The following is a 22,752-nucleotide window of genomic DNA, read 5'->3' as shown; positions in this document are numbered from 1 at the left end:
ACTCCTGGCTCTGCACTCAGGAATTACCCCTGGAGGTGCTCAGGGGACCATATGGGATGCTGGGAATCAAACCCAGGTTGGCTGAGTGCAAGGCAAACGCCCTACCCGCTGTGCTATCGCTCCAGCCCCTAGACAGTTATACTGTTGTGATAAAAAGACATAACATTAGCAAGCTGGGGAATTTTTTTTAAGCTGAATTTCACTTACATCTGAGCAAAAATAGGTTATGACTTTTTTGAATTAAAGACCTGTAGGCAGGGCTCCACAGAGTTTCCTCTGCAACTCGCCTGGCCTGCAGGCTCGCATTTCTGGCCTCCCTATTTTAGCCACTAGAAAAGAGGGAAAAAAAAAAAAACAACAGACACTCCTTCTGTGCCACTTTATTTTTAAACTCCCATGGCTGTGTTCCTGGAGCCCTTTGCTGGCCGGCCTGACCTGAAAGAGAGTCTCCTAGGCACACTGTCCCGTCTGCGTCTGCGCAGGTCACGGTGGAATGAAACCTGGGAGCTTTTTAGGGGCACAGCAGGGAGGCGCAGGGCTTAGGGAGCCGCCCTTGAGAGTCCTGTTCTTAATCAGAATCCAAGAGTGTGTGGAACCAGGTAAATTTCTCAAAAGGAGGGGAAAAATGGAAGCTTGTAAGTGCAGGGGCTGGCGCACCCCTTCCCAAGTGGAAGCTGATCTCGAGTGCGGGATTGCTCCAAGGGAATTCTTTGAGCCCCAGTGTTTGACTCAGTCCAAGCGTGTGTGTGTGTGTGTGTGTGTGTGTGTGTGTTTCAACGTCAACGATGCTCAGTCAGATGGAGTAGTGTGTACCCACGATTAGTACACGGAATCAACCAGACGGGCACAGCTCCTTGAACATACCCCACCTTTACCCCTACCCCCACCCGCCGTTGGTAACATGCATGTTTGACACCATCAAGTCCCGGACTCAAACGTGAGACTGGGAGCATAAACTAGGGCTGGAGCTGGGGGTGTGGGTGCGGGGTGTCCCGGAGCGGGTCCCGCTGGCTACGGCTCTGTGCGCGTCTGCGGGAAGCAGGCGGAGCCGTCTCGGGAGAGGGGTTGGGCCAGGGTGCGGGGAGGGGTGAGGTTGGCGGGGCTGCAGCGGGTGCTGCGGGAGGGGGGTGCGGCGAGGGCGCGCGGCACCAGGGGGGCTCCGCGGGGCGGGCGGGAGGTGACCGTGGCCGGCCACTCCGAGCGGGAGCGATCGCCGCCGCCTTGACGTGGTCCCCTGCGAGCGGCTGCGAGATCCGGGCGAGCCCCGGCACCTCCTGCAGCTGCCACGGGGAGGAGCCGAGCATCCGGGCGCAGAGAGAGGTGCGCGGGCCGGGGCCGGAGGGAGGAAGGGCCTCGAGGGCCCAGGCAACCGTGTGCGCCCCAACGGTCAGAGGGGACCAGTGTCAGGCCCAGTGGAGTGGAGTGGAGAGCATCCGACCCAACAGCCACACGAACAAGCAGCCACCGGCCTCTGTCCCCAAGGCAGGAGACTCACTTCCGGTGAGAACCAAGTGTTTGTAGAAGGCAGATCCCGGCCCAGAACCCTGGGCTTGGCTTCTTGGCTGAGCAAGACTTCCACAGCCTGCCGCCCGGCAGCACGGGCGTGAATATGACTCATCATGCAAATAATAATTAGAAAACATTCGACTCGGGAAATACAGAGGATGCTATGGTACTGTGTTAAGATGATTTATGGGCTGGAGTCAAACAGCCACTCTGTTCTGCTCGGGCTGGGGCTCCGCGTTCTCTCATTTATTAAACATTTGCTCGGGGTTACTTGTGCCAGGCACGCTGCAGAAAACAGACTGGAGAGAGAGAGAGAGAAAGAAACAAGAGCTAGTTCTCCCTGCACCCAGTGCAAGAAAATCCCCAGGCGCCTCTAATTGACGCAGGTGTAGGAGGCGGTGAGTTGAGACCAGACACCTTGGAAACTCGGAAGGAGACGTCAGTTTTGGTCGACAGCAAGGAAACCTTAGAGAGGTGGTGGCACTTGCTCTGACTCTTTAAGGGTCATTTGGGAGCACTTGTAGTGGGGTTTCCAGGTCCAGGTAGAGGGGCAGTATTAGCAACAATATGTGAGGATTCTGGGTAGTTTGGTTTGGTAGTTAGTTTATGGAAGGATGGATACAAAATGGAGATGATATGGTGGGCACAATGGGGAACCAGTAAGCGGCAAGTCCTGGAGGAATTTCAAAGCAGAGAATGAGGGTAGCGACTGCTGGGGCTGGGGGGAAACCCTTGCATGAGGGGAGTGAGAAAGTTGGACCAAGAACCCTAGCATCCTGAGTGTCTATGATTTGCTAACCTGAAAGCACGAGGCCTGTGCCACTAACTCTGTTGATGGAACAAGCACTCAGGGTGAAAAGGCAGCTGTAGTGGAAAAGGGTCCAAATTGAGTTGGGGAAGTGTTGGAACAGGGATAACCTTAAAATGGCATTCCAGGCTGCCAGTGGCATTCTTGGGAGTAGTTTGTGAAACACACTCTTAGTGTTCCTGTAATATGGATAGTCTCCTGGACAGGGTCCGTCATTTATCAGCCTGTACTCCGTGCCGCCAATGGTAATTTCTTTTGATGCATCTCTAGGGACCAACACGAAGCTGTAAACCCGGCAGTCTGCTTTTGGTGGTTGAAATGGGAAATTTCTTGTATAGAAATTACAGCAACCTTCATGCCACTTTTTACCTTAAAGTGGCCAAACTGTTCTGTGCAGACAAACTGCTCATAGGAAGCTACTTTTGCCTTACCAGTATGAACACATAGATTACAGTTTAAGTCTTTATAAATGCATCTTGAATTGGTGAGATGCACATTACCTAACTGCACGTGGATAAAGTAGGTAGAGCCCATGCAAATCAAATGGCCCAGAGAGGCATTCGATTCATTTGCGTGAATCTGAGTCTGCGTACCTTTCTGTGTTTCTAGTCCCACCTTGACACATTTCCTGAAGAAGATCAGGCATTTCCCTCCAAGCCCCAATTCTCATCACTCTCACTATTCAAAAACTTCCTATGAAATATATACTCTGTGTGCTATTTCAACTTTTCTATTCAGTGGGTCTTAGAGGAGAGTGGAAACATGAAGTGTTAATACCAATTCCTTCGGTGAATTATGTGAATTGGTGGTACCAAGAATGAGCATGGCCTCTAGAAGACAAGAATTTCCTTCTAGGCCTGTCACTGGCCATTGGTGTGACTTTGCCTCTGAACCCGAACCTATCTGAGTCTGAGTTTTCCTTGCCTATAAAATGATGGTTGTGATCATCTGCTCATTACACTGGACCAGTCTAACTGGATTAGAAAGACTGCAGTGGTCAACAAGGGTCAGTATGCTGTGCCTGGGGAGAGGCCATTAAAACTCAAGTATCTGGAGCCTGACCTTGCCTGATCTATGTCCAGGTATGGGGCTTTTGTCACTGTGTGCACTTGGGTGAGTGCCTGAACCAGGGTTAATGTCAGATGCTTTATCTACTGTCCAGTTACTGTGAATATTACACCTAAGGGAGGTCTGGGGAATGAAATGGGAGAACATTAGCACTGAAAGAACCGTAGATGGATTCCTTCCTCTGCCACTCCCTCCACCCCAGGAGATCTGACATATCAACCCTGAGGGCATTTACAAATTCCCCAATATACATCTACTGCCACAAGCCATATTATTTTCTTATGAGACCACCTTCAATGAAAGAAAGAAACCGGGCCACGATTTATTTGTTAGTTACCCATTGAAGGTTATCTGAGTTGTTTCCTGTTTTGGAGTAATTAAAATAGACTATTGAGTAGCTATCAATGTATATACAGGAAATGCATGAAAATATGCTTGGCGGGGGGACAGAGTGATAATACAGTGGGTAGGGTGATTGCTTTGCATGTGGCCGACCTAAGTTCAATTCTAGACATTCCGTATGATCCCCCAAGCTCACCAGGAGGGATTCTGCAGTGCACAGACAGGAGTAAGCCCTGAGCACTGCTGGGTGTGGTGGTGGTGGTGGAGGATGAGGAGGAGAAGGAGGAAAAGGAGGAAAGAGAGGGGGAGGAAGAGAAAGGAAAGAAGAGAGAAGAGTAAGAGAAAGGAAGGATAGGGAAGGAGGGGGAGGAGAAGAGAGAAGAAGAGAGGTGATGGGAATGGAGGGAAAGAAGATGCTTCTTGTCTTCACTTTTCTGGAACAATAGCAGTGTAATTACTGATTTGTGTGGTTGGTGTAAGTTTTTTAAATTTTTTAAAGCAACTTTCAGCTTATAGCCAATGTGGCTGTACCATTTTAAAGTCTAACCAGCAATGAATGGGTGATCCAGTTACTTCAGATCTTTGTCTGATTTTTCTTTTTTTATTATTATTATTTTTAATTGAATCACTATGTGGAAAATTAAAATCAGGCTTAAGTCTCAGTTATACAATGCTCGAACACCCATCCCTTCACCAGTGCACATATTCCACCACCAAGAATCACAGTATACCTCCCCCTACCCCCCCACCCCTCCAGCCTCCCACCCTGCCTGTATAGCTGATAAATTCCACTTTACTTTCTCTTTACTTTGATTGCATTCAATATTTCAACAAAAAACTCACTTGTCTGATTTTTCTATGGACACTGTGTGTGTGTCTCTGTGTGTCTCTGTGTGTGTGACTGCTGCCATAGGTTTGTGGTGCTCATTGTTGTTTTGATCTGCATTTCCTTAGGGGTTTATAACTTGTTGAACAGAACTTGGCATCTGTGTCTCATTTTGGTGAAAACTGTCTTCCTATTTTTCTTACTGCTTAGTTATGAGAGGAGAGTGTTTTGCTTGTTCTTTCTACCAGTCCTTTCTCAGATATATGGTTTGCAAACATTTCCCCTTATTCTGAAGCATCCTTAGTCATCCTTTCAATAGGAACCTATGTGATGCAAAATTGTTGTATTTCATTTCAGCCAGCCTCTCCCAGTTTCCTTTAATGGGTAGAACATTTGGTGTCAAATCTAAGAACTATTTGACTAACCCAGTTCCTGAGGACTTTTTTCCTGTGTGTTTTGCATCCTATGTTTTATTGTTTTACATAAAATACTTAAGCACATGATCCATTTTGAGCCAGTTGTTGGATAAAGTGGGAGACTTAGATTCGGATTCTTCATCTGTTTAGAAAGAAACACCCAATTGCTCCTGTGCCATTTGTTGAAAATATTTTGTACAGTTGCAAATTACCTGTCTGGTTTTATTTTCTCAGTCTTAAAAATGAAGTGCTTGTATGCAAATTGCAAACTGTATGGGTGTTGTTCAAGCTCCTCCTCAGGTTCTGGCATCCCAGGTACCTCAGAGGGGCAATGAGGAGCAGATGGGGATCCATAAGCACCCCCCCTTACCCCAATTTCAACCAGGGCAGGGTTGTTTTTGGTGTTTAATATTTTATTGGTTCATCTGCTATTTAGTTTGATACAAGATCTCACTGAGAAAAGCAAATTTGATTAGCAGTGGGCTATGTAATATCCAAGATTCCTTTCTCTACAAATTGCTATGATCTGGAGTGATTTGATGTGAGAACCTGTAGCGAATATTCCTGTGGAAGGATGTGTGTTCACGGGCTCTTTGGGTGGCTCTCTCTCACCACCCACGTTTGGTGCTCTCGAGCCGCTGTGTATGGACAGGATCGGGACGGCTGTAGGCAATGGGCAGGCGAAGGAAGAACGAGTACCAGGCTGGTTGCTGATTAGTTACCGTTTATCAATCTCTCCTCTCTCCTCTCACACATTCTTCCTCCCTTGTCCCTCATTCTCTCCAGGTTCCCTCTTCCCTCTAGAGCCCAGGCTGCTCTCTCTCGATTCTGACTCCCGCTGCTTCTCTCTCCACCCTTATTTATGTCTCTCCACCTTGCCCTCTGGGCCCAAGCTCCACCCAATCTGGGAGCAAAAACAACATAAAGAAGCCCTTCCTGAGGTCCCCGGGCAAAATATTTCTTAAGGTGTTTTTCTCCTTTATTTTTGTATGGACACAATGAGAGATACATTGAGGCTTGTAGGACAGCTCTCCTGGGAACATCTTGCCACAGACCCAGGCTACAGAACTCAGGCCAGATTAATCATTCCTAACCCTAGCAGGGTCCATATCTAGTTATTACTTTTTGGCTCATGACAGCATATGCCAATGACCAAGCTCTTAACTTATAGTTAAGCATTAGGCACTTTGGCCAGGCCCATCTCGATGCCAGGGTAGCACGTAACTCACCTCTTGCCCTGGGTCTATCCAGTCCTTCATCAGGACCCTGCTTTTGGGGGTGCTAGGAAGTAAGGGCAGCTGAGACTCAGGTGGAGAGAACAGATGCCCAGAAGGAAAATATCATGTAGAGTCAAATGACTCCCACGTTAGAAAAGCACAATGTTTGCTACTGTCTTCCTGTGCCCATACAAAAAGGACATTGCTCTGAACAAACTATGCAAAGGACTTAAGGAGAAGAGGAAAAAAATATTTACAAGTCAACAGAGCACAAAAAAAAGAAGTTAGAAGTAAACACAGAGGAAAGGGAGCACAGTGATGGGAACAACCCAATAAACCTAAACTACCTGAGGCTATGTTATCCTACAAAAACCCACACTTCTTTACATGTTAACCTTCCATTTCCTCCGAGTGTCTTGAGAGGTTGCTCATATGAAATGTTTCCCTTTAATTCTGTCATCCTTCTTTGCAGATGTGATGGAGCTGTCAAATCCATTAAGTTCACTGTCACTGTCACTGTCATTTCGTTGCTTATCGATTTGCTCAAGCGGGCACCAATAACATCTCCATTGTGAGACTTGTTACTGCTTTTAGCATATCAAATATGCCACGGGGAGCTTGCCAGGCTCTGCCGTGCAGGCAGGATACTCTCAGTAGCTTGCCAGGCTCTCCAAGAGGGATGGAAGAATAGAACCCGGGTCGGCCGTGTGCAAGGCAAACGCCCTACCCGCTGTGCTATCGCCCCAGCCCACATCAATTAAGTTAGCTTATGTAAATCAATACACGAACTATATGTCAAGCATTGAAGGTGGCTTAGCTGTATTTATAATTTTATAAATGTTTGACATTTTGCAGGGGGCACATTCATCGCCCAGAACCACAGTGGCTGAGGGAATGAAAAGTGGACATGGCACAGCAGCCCCAAACAGTAACCTCAGCCTTTCCACACAGTCACCTTCCACCTGCCAGGCTCTCGCCAGTTCACGAAGCCCTGGCTGCAGCTTTCAGTCAGTTTGTGAAAAGCTGCTTGAAACATCTTTCTAAGGCAAAGTACATATGTTCGTATACTAGCCTCTAGAATCAGGACACCGAGACTCAGAACATTTGTGTGATTTGTGCAAAGTTATAGGACAAGTTAGCAGATCAGAGACAAGTATTCACATCTTCCCATTGTGTCCACTTAGATTGCCCTCTATATTTTATTTTATTTTATTTTATTTTATTTTATTCTTTGTTTTTTTTTTCGGTCACACCCAGCTGTACTCAGTCTTACTCCTGGCTCTGCACTCAGGAATTACTCCTGGTGGTGCTCAGGGGATCCTATGGGGTACCTGGGATTGGACCCAGGTAGGCCACATGTAAAGCAAGTGCCTTATCTAGCCCTTCCCCTCTATATTTTATAACACAAGGGTTTCAATGAGAATTTGTCTTTTTTTCCCGTTTTTTTGTTTTTTTGTTTGTTTGGTTGGTTGGTTTTTGGGTCACACCCAGCGATGCACAGGGGTTACTCCTGACTCATGCACTCAGGAATTGCACCTGGCAGTGCTTGGGGGACCATATGGGATGCTGGGAATCGAACCCGGGTCGGCTGCGTGCAAGGCAAATGCCCTACCCACTGTGCTATTGCTCCAGCCCCTCAATGAGAATTTGTCAATAGTTGGCATTTGCGACTGTAGCACTTATTTTCTGTAAAGTGGGATAATAGCATAATAAACTTAAATAGCTATAGGTTTTCTAAGGATTAAATAGGGTTAATTGAGATAGCGCATTTAGGAATGAAGAAGTTATATTATTTAGAGAGCTCTTCATGCAGACCTCGATTATTACTGTAAGCTTGGCTGGGTCTCCAAATTCTAATAGCATCACCGGTCAGTTGATTCCTAGTCACAGGAAATGTGTTTGTTTATATCATAGTGTATTATCTATTTTTCTTCCTATTACCCACATGGCTAAATTGTGAACTGTGATATTAATAAGACTCAGACATATTTGAGAGGGTGGTTAGATTTAATGGTTTCCATAAAGTTGTTTTAATAGTTATTTTTCAACAGATGGACAGCTTACATTTGGCCACATTTCTGTGACAGTGTGATGATTGAAGTTTTCAACAGATGGCACCCAAATACTTGGGAAAACGCCCTCCCAATATTAATTGTTGTAAAAAAAAAAGACTTTGCGAGTGCCAGGGAAATGATAGTTTGTCTTCCCAAGTCCTTAGCTTGTGCTATTATAATTATAATTTAAATGATTTGGAAGTTTTCCTTTCTGGCATTTGGATTTATTTTGTAAATGAGCACACATATCTAGATTAGAGTGAGGAATGACAAGGAGCAGTCTGTGGTCTAATAAAGAGTCAACATGGACAGAACATCAAATCTCCTTTTGATTAAAAACCAATGTGCATGACTTCCTCTTGTAGAGTTATTCTACTTCTAAACCATACATAGAAAATGTAACTGCCCCTAAAAGTCTAATTGTCAGAGACTTACGTGTTCTTTCTGAAGAGTATTGATATATATATATATATATTTTAATTAACTTTAACTTTATTTTTTTATTTTATTTTTTTAAATTTTTTTATTGAGTCATCATGTGGAAAGTTACAAAGTTTTCAGATTTAAATCTCAGTTATACAATGCTCGAATACCCATCCCTTCACCAGTGCACATATTCCACCACCAAGAATCCCAGTATAGCTCCACCCCGCACTCCCACACCCCTAACCCCCCCACACCCCTAGTCCCCCCACCCTTAGCCCCCCCCACCTGTGTAACTAATAAATTTCACTTTACTTTCACTTTGATTGCATTCAATATTTCAACAAAACTCACTATTATTGTTTGGAGAGTCTCTCCCCTAAAGTCAGACCTGCTGAAAAGGAAGCATTAGATAATTTGTTTTCCATTGCTGAGGATGAAGAGGTATGAGGTCGAGTGACCACACTTAGCGGCCTCTCGGTTTTGGGTTTCTGTATTTTAGTAACTAAGTCCAGAGAGATATCTGCCAGAAGTTGCATCATTGCCAACTTGTACTTCTCAGTTACATTATATTCCACATATGAGTGCAATCTTTCTATGTCTGTCTCTTTCTTTCTGACTCATTTCACTCAACATGATACTTTCCATGTTGATCCATTTATATGCAAATTTCATGACTTCATGTTTTCTGACGGCTACATAGTATTCCATTGTGTAGATGTACCAAAGTTTCTTTAACCAGTCATCTGTTTTTGGGCACTCTGGTTTTTTCCAGATTCTGGCTATTGTAAACAGTGCTGCAATTAACATAGAAATACATATGCCATCTCTACTATACCTTTTTGCCTCTCCGGGATATATTCCCAGGAGTGGTATTGCTGGGTCAAATGGAAGCTCAATTTCTAATTTTTTGAGAATCATCCATATTGTTTTCCAAAAGGGCTGAACCAGTTGGCATTCCCACCAGCAGTGAAGAAGAGTCCCTTTCTCCTCGCATCCACGCCAACACTGGTTGTTTTTGTTTTTTGGGATGTGGGCCAGTCTCTGTGGTGTGAGATGATATCTCATGGTTGTTTTGATCTGCATTTCCCTGACGATTAGTGATGTGGAACATTTTCTCATGTGCCTCTGAGCCATTCGGATTTCTTCTTTAGGAAAGTTTCTGTTCATTTCATCACCCCATTTTTTGATTGGGTTGGCAGTTTTCTTGATCGGGTTGGCAGTTCACTGGTTGTGGAGTTCAACCAGTGCATTGTATATCCTTGTTATCAACCCTTTATCGGATGGGTACTGCGTAAATATCCTTTCCCATTCTGTAGATTGTCTTTGTACTTTGGTCACTGTTTCTCTTGAGGTGCAGAAGCTTCTTAGTTTGAGATAGTCCCACTTATTTATCTCTGTTTTCACTTCCTTGGCCAGTGGCGTGTCAGCTTTGAAGATACCTTTGGCTTCAATGTCGTGGAGGGTTTTGCCGACCTTGTCTTCAATGTACCTTAGGGATTCTGGTCTGATATTGAGGTCCTTAATCCACTTTGATCTGACTTTTGTACATGGTGATAGGTGGAGGTCTAAGCCCATTTTTTGCATGTAGCTGTCCAGTTTTGCCAGCACAATTTGTTAAACATGCTTTCCTTGCTCCACTTCGCCTTTTTTGCTCCCTTATCAAAAATTAGATGGTCATATATTTGGGGGGATGTGTCAGAGTATTCAACCCTGTTCCATTGGTCTGCCGCTCTGCCTTTGTTCCAGTACCAAGCTGTTTTAATGACTACCGCTTTGTAGTAGAGTTGGAAGTTGGGGAGGTTGATTCCTCCCATTTTCTTTTTCCCAAGAATTGCTTTAGCTATTCGTGGGGGCTTATTGAGTATTGATATTTTTAAAATTTTATTCTGTAATGGATGGAGCGATAGCACAGTGGGGAGGGCCTTGTATGCGGCCAACCCGGGTTCGATTCCCAGCATCCCATATGGTCCCCCAGCACCGCCAGGAGTCATTCCTGAGTGCAGACCCAGGAGTGACCCCTGTGCAACACTGGGTGTGACCCAAAAAGCAAAAAAATTTTTTTTAATTTTATAAGGTAGTTCACAATATTTGATTATATTTAACATTCAAACACCAATCCCACCACCATTACACCTTGCCACCACCATATTTGGGATGTTTCCATCCCAAGCCCCAATCCCTGTCCCAAAACAAAACCAAAATAATATATTTTGTATTGTTTGTTATGAAAAAGTGCTAAAAATGCTACAAAAAAGTATCCATAGAGGAAATAGTGTGAAGATTGTTCGATTTTGGCAGGGGCCATTAAGACCTTCCTTAAGATATCACAAACATGTTGTAAATGGTTGAGTGATGGGTATATATATCTAAATGTGTATATATATTCATATGTATATCTGAAAAAATATCTGATGTATATATATTTGTATATATATCTGAAAAAATATATATAAATACATATATGTATATCTATTTCCCTCTATGATTGGTTGCCTTCTATTTGAACCCCATCAAATGTGGTGTGGTACTCTTGGAGAATGGGTAGGGAGTGTCTTATGATGTATCGTGTTCCAGGAATAGGTTCACCCGTGGGTGATACTCAGCTCAAGCATGTGGGCGGTGGCCTTGAGCATGGTGGTGGTTGGTTCTGGACTTTTTCAGCTGCTGGGGCTGGATAACTTGGGGAAGGGAGGGCTCTCACCCGCACCACTCTGGGATGCCCAGAGTGAAGCAGCCTGGCTCGAGGTCCCGTGGCATGGCTATGGTGGGCATCATATTGCTCCCTTCCGGGAGAGAAAGCCATGCGATCTCTAAAGAGTATTGATTTAGAAGGGGGAAAAAAATCTCGCCAAACCATTTTTAGACACAACCGTCAATATGTTGATCCTAACCTTCCAAGCTGTTCCACTTTTGCATTGACCACCTTGCTGTTTCTTTTAACTGATATTGGGCCAGTGGAAATCTGTGGGAGTGTTTGTTGTTGTCACAGTGTGTAACGACGCACATGATATTTAGTGGGTGGAGGCTTGAGTGCTTAGACGCATACTGCACAGTTGAACACAGAAAGAAATTCCCTATATCCTATGGTATACCTGAGAGTCTGGGTGAACAGTCACCTGATCCTGGAACTGATCTCTGCTTAAATTAAATGGCAGAGCAAGTTTTGCAATGTAATTTTTTCCCATACAGAATATTAACATCTACATATCCCTCTGTTCTTCTATTTGATTGTGTTGCTCATCCTTTGCTTCTCAATCCTCACTCTCTCATGGTAATTAACGACAAGCATATAGACACTTTAGGATATCTTTTAGGTGGTTATGGAAGACCATTTTACCATAGTAAAATGAATATTTCCTTTCCTTTACCTAAAAGGGCATTATAATATAACAAAAAAATCATTTACAAGCAAATCATTGTCACTCTCACTGTCACTGTTATCCCATTGCTCATCAGTTTGTTCAAGCGGGCACCAGTAACATCTCTCATTGTGAGACTTATTGTTACTGTTTTTGGCATATTGAATATAACACTGGTAGCTTGCCAGGCTCTGCCATGCGGTTGCTATACTCTCGGTAGCTTGCCGGGCTCCGCGAGAGGGACGGAAGAATCGAACATGGGTCGCCTGTGTGAAAGGTGAACACCCTACCGCTGTGCTATCGCTCCAGCCAAGGCAAATCACACTATCCATAAATTTCTGGATTTAAAGGCAAATAAAATGCTTATAATAAAATGACACTGGGGCTAATCAGGAAGCACTGGTATGAAAAAGTAAACAATAAAGACAAAATATTTCTTCATGTTTCACATAAGCCAGTGTTGGAATTATTTGAAGGAAAGGGCAGTGCTGTGGGTTAAAGGCATTAACTGGGGCGGAGGAGGGGTCCCACTAACTTCTCCATCCTTCTGCGTCTATGTCATCAAGTGAGTTTCAGACTGGCAAGTTGTATCAGATCTTCTTGATGTCTGTCATTACAGATGGCGTTTAATGGTTGCTTCAGTTTGAAATACCCTGGCAACCCCAAGCAAGGTGACTTGATCGAAGTGTTTCGTCATGGCTATCAGCACTGGGCTCTGTACTTGGGTGATGGTTATGTTATCAACATTGCACCTCTAGGTAAGGTTTGTTCTCATCAGCTCCAGAGAGATGTTTTGTTTTCTTGTTATACGAGGGAAGAAAGCATGAAATCAAAAGGGAGATAAAATGTAGAAAGTAAAAATGTCTTAGATGATGATCTGGGTTTAGGGAGGGTCATTAAAGTGTCTAGGACCAAGTGGCATTGAAAATATTGAAAGGCCAACTGCCAGCATTACAACTTGGAAATAAAAAAAAAAAGGCAATTGAAAAGCAAACCATCAGGTGGGGAAAATACTTTCCAAAAATAAAAATGTCTTTGTATGTCACACCAAGAGATTATTTCAGTTCATCCAGCATCCATTTATGTTTCAAATGCTATTCTAGGTTCTGGGGCTATGTAAATATCATCCTGTGAGGTAAAGCTTCCAATTTAGTGGAGAGAAAGAGAGCGACAGAGAGACAGAGAGAGACAGAGAGAGACAGAGACAGACAGACAGACACACAAACACACACACTCACAGAGAGAGAGAGAGAGAGAACAACATGCAAAAAAGCAGCGTTAGAACAGTAACAGTAATAATTAAAATGGCAAAAATAAATTAGTAAAATGGGATGAGGATGCTGTGATTTTAAATTATGAAAGTAATATTTGAGAAATGCCTGGAGTGTGGTGAGGAAACAAGGTGGTAATATTTGGGAAATTTCTCAGACTGGGGGGCAGCAACCACCAGAATTTCAACACCCAACTATCTCCCCTAATAAGTAGAGAATTGTGAACAGTGTGTAGAAGAGGAACAAGCAAAAGTCAGCTTTTTTCTTTTAGAAGTATCTACTTTGGGGGCCAGAGCAATAGTACAATGGGTGGGGCATTTGCTTTGTGTGCAAACAATCCAGATACAATTCATGACATCCCCGCAGGCCCCCCACTAGTTATTCCTAAGTGCAAAGCCAGGAGTAACCCCTGAACATTGCAAAGTGTGGCTCAAAAACCAAATAAACAAAGATAAATTTTAAAAAAGTATATTTTTAAGTCATCTAGCAATTGTAAAATAATAACAAGAGACTTTATGCCAATCCCATTAGCAAAGTTAGAAAATGGTGATCAGATCATTGGCAATGGTATAATAAAGTAAACAGAAAGATGCTGTTATGGAAATCTAAATGAATAAAATTGTTTATGACAACAATTTAATAATTTTTCTGACCTTGTCATTGTACTTGCATGAATCATTCTGGGGAATTTTTATAGATCTACACCAACATATATCTGTATAAGGTACTCACTTTTATAATGGTTTAAAAGAGATAGTGCCTTAGTGTTAGTAGTGAAATGGTTAAATGGGTTCTAATTTAACCATAAGACAATGAATGAAAGTTTACGTTGCATGACAACAGAAATCACATTTAAATAAGCTTAATCAAAAAGTCGAATTTATTACTTCACTGAAGGCCATCACTGAGAGGACAGTATGGTGCTTATGTCAGAGTTGCCTCTTTGTAGGGTTTTGAAGTTCATTGTTTATAAGAACTATCAGTGTAGGGAATCAGAAGGAGCTTTGTGCCACATCTAGCAGACAATGCCTACATGGTTATGTTCAGGTACAGGACTTAACCTTTTTGGCCAAAGGAACTGATGACCCAAAATTGAGAGTCCAGGCAACCCCAGTTTGCTTTTTCAGAGGACTGGAAGACCATTGAAATCTGAGTTTCAAATTGGAGCCAACTTGTAACCCTGTTAAAAAAGCAAGTACAAACAGCAAAGATACGGGGTCAGTACCATATCCAAAGATACAGGGTCAATACTGTAACTAGGAGTCTGCTAATTTAATATACTACTGCTATAGCCCAAGCATTCAGAGGCTAAAAAACAGGTAGCATTATAGAATACATGGACTGAGATTGCATCTGTCCTAGGTCAGAAACATATACCAAGAAGATCTCTAATATTATCAATTCATAGTTGGGGTTGGAGTAATAGCACAGCAGGAAAAGTGTTTGCCTTGCATGTGGCTAACCCAGGTTCAACCCCCAAGCACCACCAGGAGTAATTCCTGAGTACAGAGCCAAGAGTAATCCCTGAGCACCGCCAGGTTTGAGCCAAAAAGAAAAAAAATTCTTAGAGAATTTGATCCTCAAGAATAGGTAGAATTTTCTCACCCAATTAGTACTATGTGGAAATGTAAAATTTCAAAAAGCTTTCTTATACTTTCTGTCAATCAGTACTCGGTGTTACTGGTACAGGTTGACGTGATTCTGTTTGGTTTTACATGCATATCAAGGCTGGTTTACTTATTCCAGCCCTTCCAAATTTCTCAGAGATCATTGGTGTTGGTGGGGCTGGCTCATCCCACGTTGCTAACCAGACTTCTGCTTACAGAGGATGGCGTTGCTGCGGCATTTACAAGCGCCAAGTCTTTATTCAGCAGAAAGGCCCTGGTGAAGATGCAGCTCTTGAAGGACGTTGTGGGAAAAGACACCTACAGAATAAACAACAAATATGATGAGATCTACCCCCCTCTCCCTGTGGAAGAAGTCATGCAGCGGTCGGAGTTTGTCATTGGGCAGGAGGTGGAGTATGATTTACTGGTCAATAACTGTGAGCATTTTGTGACATTGCTTCGCTATGGAGAAAGCGTCTCAGAACAGGTGAGCTTCCTTTGGGATCTAGAAGCCCCATGTATTTCTTCAGCTACATAAATAATGCCTTTCACTTGGAAAATTGTAAGTGTATGGCTGCTGCGGGTTCTAAGGCAGCCAACAAAATATGAAGAAATAAGTACCTATGTGCAAACACCGAAGCACAAAGGAAGGGGATCAGGCTGTCTCAGGTCATGTGTCGAGTTCGTGTCCCATCTTGACTAGGACATGACTATCATGAATTTGGTGCTAAAAGGGGCTTATGCAAAATTAAGACCAAAGCTCTCTAATATACTAAGAAAGAATACAGACTTGTAGAGTGGAAGCTCATTTGCTAAAATCATTAATAGCCACTTGAGATGCTTTTTTTTGTGAAGTGGAGGCCAAGTGAAGACATCTCATTATATTGGTTGATGCCCTGTCATTCTTTGTTTAAAGAGAAGTTTTGGCTTTTAAGTGTATCTTTTGACTCACTGAGTTTTGGTGGGCAGGTGGTAGGGGGATGAAGATGGGGTCAGGGAGAGCACTTAACCCACTTTATGTAGTTTGCCACTTTGTCACTTATACCACTGTTGGGTGGCTTGGCAGACTCCTAATGACAAAGTACTGTTGATTCAATGAACCTTTCCTGCCTATCATTGCCTCAATCTGATTCTAATATCGAAGACTTATTTGTTCATTTATGTGGTGGTCCAGGGAATTGAACCCTAGACATCACGCATGCAAGTCAAGTGCTATACCACTAAGCTTTATTATGAGCCTCGACACTGATGTCTTGAACTAAAGATTTGTTAAGATAATTTGAGTATCTTAAAGTGGTAGCTATATTATGTAAACATCTTTATCACAACAGCTTGGGAAACTGGGAAGTGGAATATCATATTTGTTTTTATTAGGAAATAAGTTAATTTAACTTAATAATAAGTTAATTCACTTTATTAGAAATTGAATTAACAAATGAGTGTTCAATTCCCATGTAGTAGTAAATTATTTCTGAGCCAGAGCACATTTTAATTATATAACTATCCATTCTAATTCCTGCTCACCTTCCCATTGAAAGCAGTATAACTAGGAAAGAGTCCATCCATCTTTGATAGCAATAAAAAGTTTTCCCTTACTTGTACTTAATAAACTTTTTAAAAGATGTGATGAGATAAAAAGGAATTAGGGAAGAAAAAGAAATTCTTGTTTTGACTTATTTGTGATCTATCATTTTTTTCATCAAACTCCATAAAGAATGAACCATTCAGGTAGTTAAGAAATAGATTCAGTTGAGCTCTCTGCTTTCTCTGATTCACCTAAATGCATGTAAAATTTTCAAAGGTGTTCCCTCCTCTCCTCTCAATGAAGGACAAAAATTAATCATTGAGGATAATGAGTGGTAAAACACTTATTATTCATTCCTCTGGATCTTCCTTTCAACAATTAGGTAGCCTGGAAACCTTAAAGGTGTTTTCCCATCCTGCCATTTCTCTACATGTCTTTGTTAAGGAATTTCTAAAAGTTTGAATTCTATGCCAACTTTTTGAGCTACTTTCCCTGATTTTTCTCCCAGGTTTCGATAGTTAACTTAATAAACTTCTATTTTTAATATGTTTTCAGAGCTTTAGACAATATTGTATGATGAATAAAGAAAAAGCTTGGCTTTCCTTAAAATGGTTTATCTTTTTTTTTAAAAAAAATTTATTGAGTCACCATGTGGAAAATTACAAAGCTTTCAGGCATAAGTCTCAGTTTTACAATGCTCAAACAACCATCCCTTCACCAATGCACATATTCCACCACCAAAAACAAACTCAGTATACCTCCCACCCCCCCAGGCCCCCCAACTCCCCCCCCCCCGCCACCTGTGTAACTGATAAATTTCACTTTACTTTCTCTTTACTTTGGTTACATTCAATATTTCAAAAAAAAATTCACTATTATTGTTTAGAGTTTTCCCCCCTAGAATCAGACCTGAAGAGATGATGTCTAGAGGTCCCTGTTGCGGCCGCGCGGTTTTGGATTTCTGTATTTTACTAAATCCAAGGAAATTTGTGGCTGGCGGTCGCCATGCCCTTTGCTCCCAGCATGGAAAAGGAGAGACAGAGACAGAGACAGAGACAGAGAGACAGAGAGAGACAGTGGGACTGAGAGAGACAGAGAGAGACACAGAGAGACACAGAGAGACACAGAGAGGGGGGGGGAGAGAGAGAGAGAGAGAGAGAGAGAGAAAGAGAGAGAGAAAGAGAGAGAGAAAGAGAGAGACCTTTCCCCTCCTGGGCAGACCTGGGGCCGTGGCTTAGTTCATATTCATAGTCTAGGGACATTTCTGCGAGAAGCTGCCGGTACCAAAAGTACTTTAGCTGGTCTCCGGGATCATTCTCGTGCAGCTGCGGAGAGGCCGCACACGTGTGGCACTGGGGTCACATCTCGGCTAAAATGGTTTATCTTAAGGTTTATATAAAATTTTGTGTTCTGTGGGTTTTGACAAACATATAATAATGACACATCCATCAGTACCACTATAATATCATTCACAGTAGATTTCTTGTCCTAAAATATCCTGTTTTCTTCCTAATCATCCTTGACTTTCCTCTTAACTCTGACAGCCATCGATCATTTCACCCTCTCTTTTGTAATGCCCATTCCAGAATTTCGTAGAATTCATCACTAAGCAACATGCATTTAAAATTCATGTCTTTTTTACTTTTCATTTCTTTTTATCACTGAAAATATTTCACTAAGTATACCACTAATCTACTGAAGGACAATTTGGTTGCTTTCAAGTTTGGGTCATTTTATTTTATTTTGGGAGGCGAGCATCCCCAGAGGTGTTCAGGGCTTACTCCTAGCTCTGTGCTCAAGGATCTCTCCTGGCAGGGTTAAGGGACCATATGTGATGCCAAGGATCAAACCCAGTAGGCCGTGTGCAAGACAAACTGTCTACCTGCTGGACTATGGCTCTAGCCCTCAAGTTCGGATCATTTTAAACTGCTATAAACAACAATGTAACGGTTGTGTAAATACAGATTTTCAATTGATTTGGGTAAAGAGCAAGGGACATGATTGCTTCCTTGTATGGTAAGGGAATGTTTAGTTGTATAAGAAGCTGCCAGCCACCTTCCAAAGTTTTTGTGCCATTTTGTATGCCAACCATGAATGAGTTTCTGTGGCTCTGCATACACTTCGATCCTGGCTGTCATCTGCACTTTGGGTTTTAGGCTTTCTATCAGTTATGTGGTGGAACTTCCTTGTTTTAATTTGCAAATCTCTAACTCCCATTAAAGCCCCTATTATATGCTGATTTTCTACGGCATATCATATTTGTTAATGTGTCCCTTGAAGTTGCTCTTGCCCATTTTTAATTAGGTGACATATTTATTTTAAGAGGTCATGACATATTTTTGATGAACTTTATCAGGTTTATCTTTTGCAGATGTTATTTTCTTCTTCTCTCCTTTGGGGCTTGTCTTCTGTACTTAAAAATATCTAAAATCAGCATTTCTCAGAGTTATTGTCTAAACAAGTAGCTAAGACGTGTTTGTTTTGTCTAAGCTAGCCACACCCTTGAACAGATCTGGACAAGTTGCACACACAACAAGTATGCAGCCAGATTTGATAGCTTTATAATCCTAAATAAGCTGAGAAGTAAAATATTGGGTTCATACTGGCTTACCAGGAATATCCTGTAAATCTTGCAAGTCAGATCCTGTTATTATACACAACGCCCAGGGATTATCAAAATTACATGGGATTTGGCCATCTCGAACACATTTTGAGATAATCATTTAGAATTTAGGGAACTGCATGCCCCGAAGGAGGTGACTTTGCTAGAATATTGTTGTCTGTGCAATCTCATGGGATTTTTGTTTAGAATCAAAGTGGATTAATGAGATTTCTTTGACACCTCGGTTCCTAGTGACTGAGTGGTCCTCAAGTGACTTAAATTTCCATCTTTCTGAGGTAACCCTATGCGCAGGGTTCTCCTCCTTTTCCTAGAGCTATTCCCTGTTGCAGGACACCTCTGTGGGAAGAAACCCACTGCCTCTTCCATTCCCCTGTATCAGGCCTTCATGGGAGCTGGGCATCAGCTTGAAATTGTTGGAGCAGTGATCTCGATCTGTAGCTCTCAGTCCCTGTCTGATTACTGGTTCTAACCACTTTAGAAATTTTGTCCTACACCTTGTATCTTCCAGGTCCTTGTTTTGCTCCTCTTAAGGTACCTGGGTAACTTCATGCTGCCGTGAGTGTTGACTGTCTTCTGGGAAATAAAGCAAGCAGTCACTCATTTAAGAAAGAAAAAAGAAAGCAACCAAGGAAAATTAGAATTACGATCTAAAGTCAAATTTGTGATGGTCATGTTATTTGCCAGCGTCGTTCTCCCTGGCAGCTGGTGATGGGGGCAGAGCGGGGAATGACAATTGCAGACTTTCCCCCCTACGCACCCCCGGGTGGCTGAATGAAACACCTTAGGTGCCCATAATTGTGCCTCATTTGGCATCAGCCAAGGCTTTTGCTGCCTGTATCCAGCAGGCCATTTGCAATTAGGGCAGCAGCTTGGTGTGGCAGTAACGGGACAGACTCAGTGGTGGAAGCCTAGGGGTTAGAGAGAGCGCATGCTCAAATGTGTGCTGGGTTGGGCTCCCCTGCCGACCAGGTCTCAAAATCATTTTGGGAAAAGCATGTTTTTCTGTGTTTGATAGCCCAGTTCCTAAATCCCTGAGAACAACTCGACAACTGTGGTTTTCAGAATACCTGATGACTCCAAAGCATCTGAATGTGACCTTTGGATCATAAAATTGTACTCAAGCCCATGTGGATGGGAGGCAATATTAGTTGAGTGCCATGAAAGCCATGAATATTCATTAGCCGCCTCATCATGATGATGATTAATACCCTGAAAGCTTGTAAACGTCTGAACTCTTTTATGGACAATTGAGCTTGAGAGTGGTTTATTTTCATTTGTCTACATGTGAATTAATTTTTGACACAATAGTTAGCATTAGTATTGACTTCTCTTAAAATTTATTTATTAGAATAGAAGTTATGCGTACCAAATAAGAGTTTATAGGTATTTGGCATAGATCACATCCCTTAATTATTTTGCTAATCAGAAAACACACACTCATATGTTTAAGGGGTGCCGAATGCAAAATGGGGACACAAATAATTTACAGCACCCCAATATTTTTCCAATAATATAATGCCACTTTTCAGCTCTACTGGAAAGTGCAAAGGATGGTTAGTGTGAATTACGTGTATAATGAGTTTAGAAATTTTCAGGGACTATAAAAGGTAGGAGAAATATATACCCATGTATTCTTATATCTTTGGCATATTTACACAAATAAAAAATTTATTTATTCATCTTTATACAGAACTTTAATTTTGCATTGTGCTTCAAATTTATCCAGTATGTATTCTGTAGTTGTTGAGCTTGAAAAACAAGCTAAAGAGTGGGTTCCGGATGCCTTGTGATGCCTTGGATAAGAATGCTTTTTTATTTTTTATTTCATTATAGGCCAACAAAGCAATAAGTTCCATTGGGTTTGTGACGGCAGCTGCTAGTGTCTTCTCATTGCTGGGCTTGTTTCCAAAAAGACAAAGAACCAAATAATATTAACAATTTACTGAAGAGACTTTGGAACTGAAGGAATTTGTGAGGAGCAGGGGAATAAATTTTTTTTTTTAAATGAGGATGTATACTTATTTTCACTGCATCGTTATTGTTCCAAACTCCAAATGATGGATGGCAAGCTCTTTAATAAATTGCTTACGGATGTTATCTCTTCATCGAGCCAAGAAGATTCTCCTCCCTACCCACAGAGATTTGCTGTGACAGCTTGAACAAGAAACTGTAGCCTTTTGAGTGAGGCCGCAGCGGATCTTAACAAAATCACATCATATTTTATCTTCTACTATAAATATTGCTTTCCTTTTCCCTAGGGGTGACTATTTTGAATTTGCCAGAGGGATGAACCACTTATATGCAATTTTTGAAAGAAACGTTAAGTTCCGTAAATGGTTAGGGTTGACATCTAAATTCACATTCCTTTTCTAGCCAGAAAAGATACTGCTAAACTCAACAATTGGTTAAGGCACTTTGAGGAAGTTTGATTAACAATCCAATAGAAGGTGCATTTCTATCTCTTTGCTCATGCTGAGATGGGATGAGGCCGCGTTGGAGAGGAAGGAAGGGTTCTTGGCTCACCACCTTTCACATACAGTGATTTCCCTGGAAAGATTTTACCTGTCAGGTATATGTAAAGGGAGCTAAGGACAAGCACAAAGGTGTTACAGGAGTAGAATGGTGAAGTGCCAGGTGAATTTAGTCTGTCACTTTAAATCTTACCCTGGAACAGATAGCCAATTAAAACAGATAACGGGTAGCTGGGGGTGGGAGATAAAGCAGAGAAAAGGAAGCTTCTGGCCAATCTCTCTCTTCCCAAGTTCACCTGTGCCCAGATGGACTGCAGGATCTGGTAGGGCTTTGGTTCCCCGGACAGATGGCCAAATATAGGCAGGGCTCATAGGTCTGGACAGATGGCAGGGCTCATAGGCCCAGAGAGACAGCAGATTTAGGCAGGGCTCACGGACCCAGCCACAGGTAGGTACTGAGCACAGGCGTCTCACCCATGCATACCTTCACATGTGAACAGACTGGGGAGAGCTGAGATGTCAAGGAATTGCTGGGGTGCCATGCAAAAGAAGTCCAGCGACAAGATTTCAGAGTAGGAAAGTGTGCGCTGGATAGTGAACAGTGTCCCGACCCAACCGGGCCATTGAACACTGGAAGCAAGCAGACTTCAAGATCTAGTTGTACACGGGGACTGGGCAGTGTCAATGTCAGTGACATTGTACATGGGTAAAAAAGAGGTCTGGACATTTGGGGAAGGACCTGGATCCACCAGTTTGAGCTGTGCAATGAACTCAAACTTTTAATCATCTGAGATTTGCATGCAAATAGTTCATGCAATTCTCAAGAACCCACTGACTGAGGAAAATCTACCTTTGTGGTAACACTTCTACCAGAATATTATGAACTCTTTTCTTTTTGTTTTTGGGGTCACACCCGGCAATGCACAGGGGTTACTCCTGGCTCTACACTCAGCATTACTTACTCCTGGCGGTGCTCAGGGGACCATATGGGATGCTGGGAATCGAACCTAGGTCTGCCCATGCAAGGCAAACACCCTACCAACTGTGCTGTCGCTCTAGTCCCTACCAGAATACTATGCTTCCTTTGATGTTTGAATTACTTCAAGACTTTGACCCCTTAAAGTTTAGTAAGAGGTTCAGCCTAAACTTAACTTTAAATGTATATTTAAGATGCCAGATTCAGAAAACAACCATTTGTGATACTTTTTATTATGACTTTTCATTTAAGGAATA

The 22,752-nt window shown here is 42.5% G+C and overlaps 1 protein-coding gene across 1 annotated transcript; it reads left to right on the top strand.

Moving 5' to 3' along the window:
- The first annotated feature begins 1,105 nt into the window (after positions 1-1,105).
- On the top strand, positions 1,106-21,056 carry PLAAT1 (phospholipase A and acyltransferase 1). The gene is made up of 4 exons (XM_004602998.2): positions 1,106-1,500; positions 12,642-12,780; positions 15,119-15,387; positions 20,882-21,056. Exons 2-4 carry the CDS (start codon positions 12,642-12,644, stop codon positions 20,975-20,977), a joined length of 504 nt encoding a protein of 167 aa, XP_004603055.1. The 5' UTR covers positions 1,106-1,500; the 3' UTR covers positions 20,978-21,056.
- Positions 21,057-22,752: the final 1,696 nt, after the last annotated feature.

Source organism: Sorex araneus, chromosome 2 (assembly GCF_027595985.1).
Source record: "Sorex araneus isolate mSorAra2 chromosome 2, mSorAra2.pri, whole genome shotgun sequence".
Taxonomy (NCBI): Eukaryota; Metazoa; Chordata; class Mammalia; order Eulipotyphla; family Soricidae; genus Sorex; species Sorex araneus.
The sequence above is the reverse complement of the archived record's forward strand: the minus strand, read 5'-3'. Positions and strand labels throughout refer to the sequence as shown.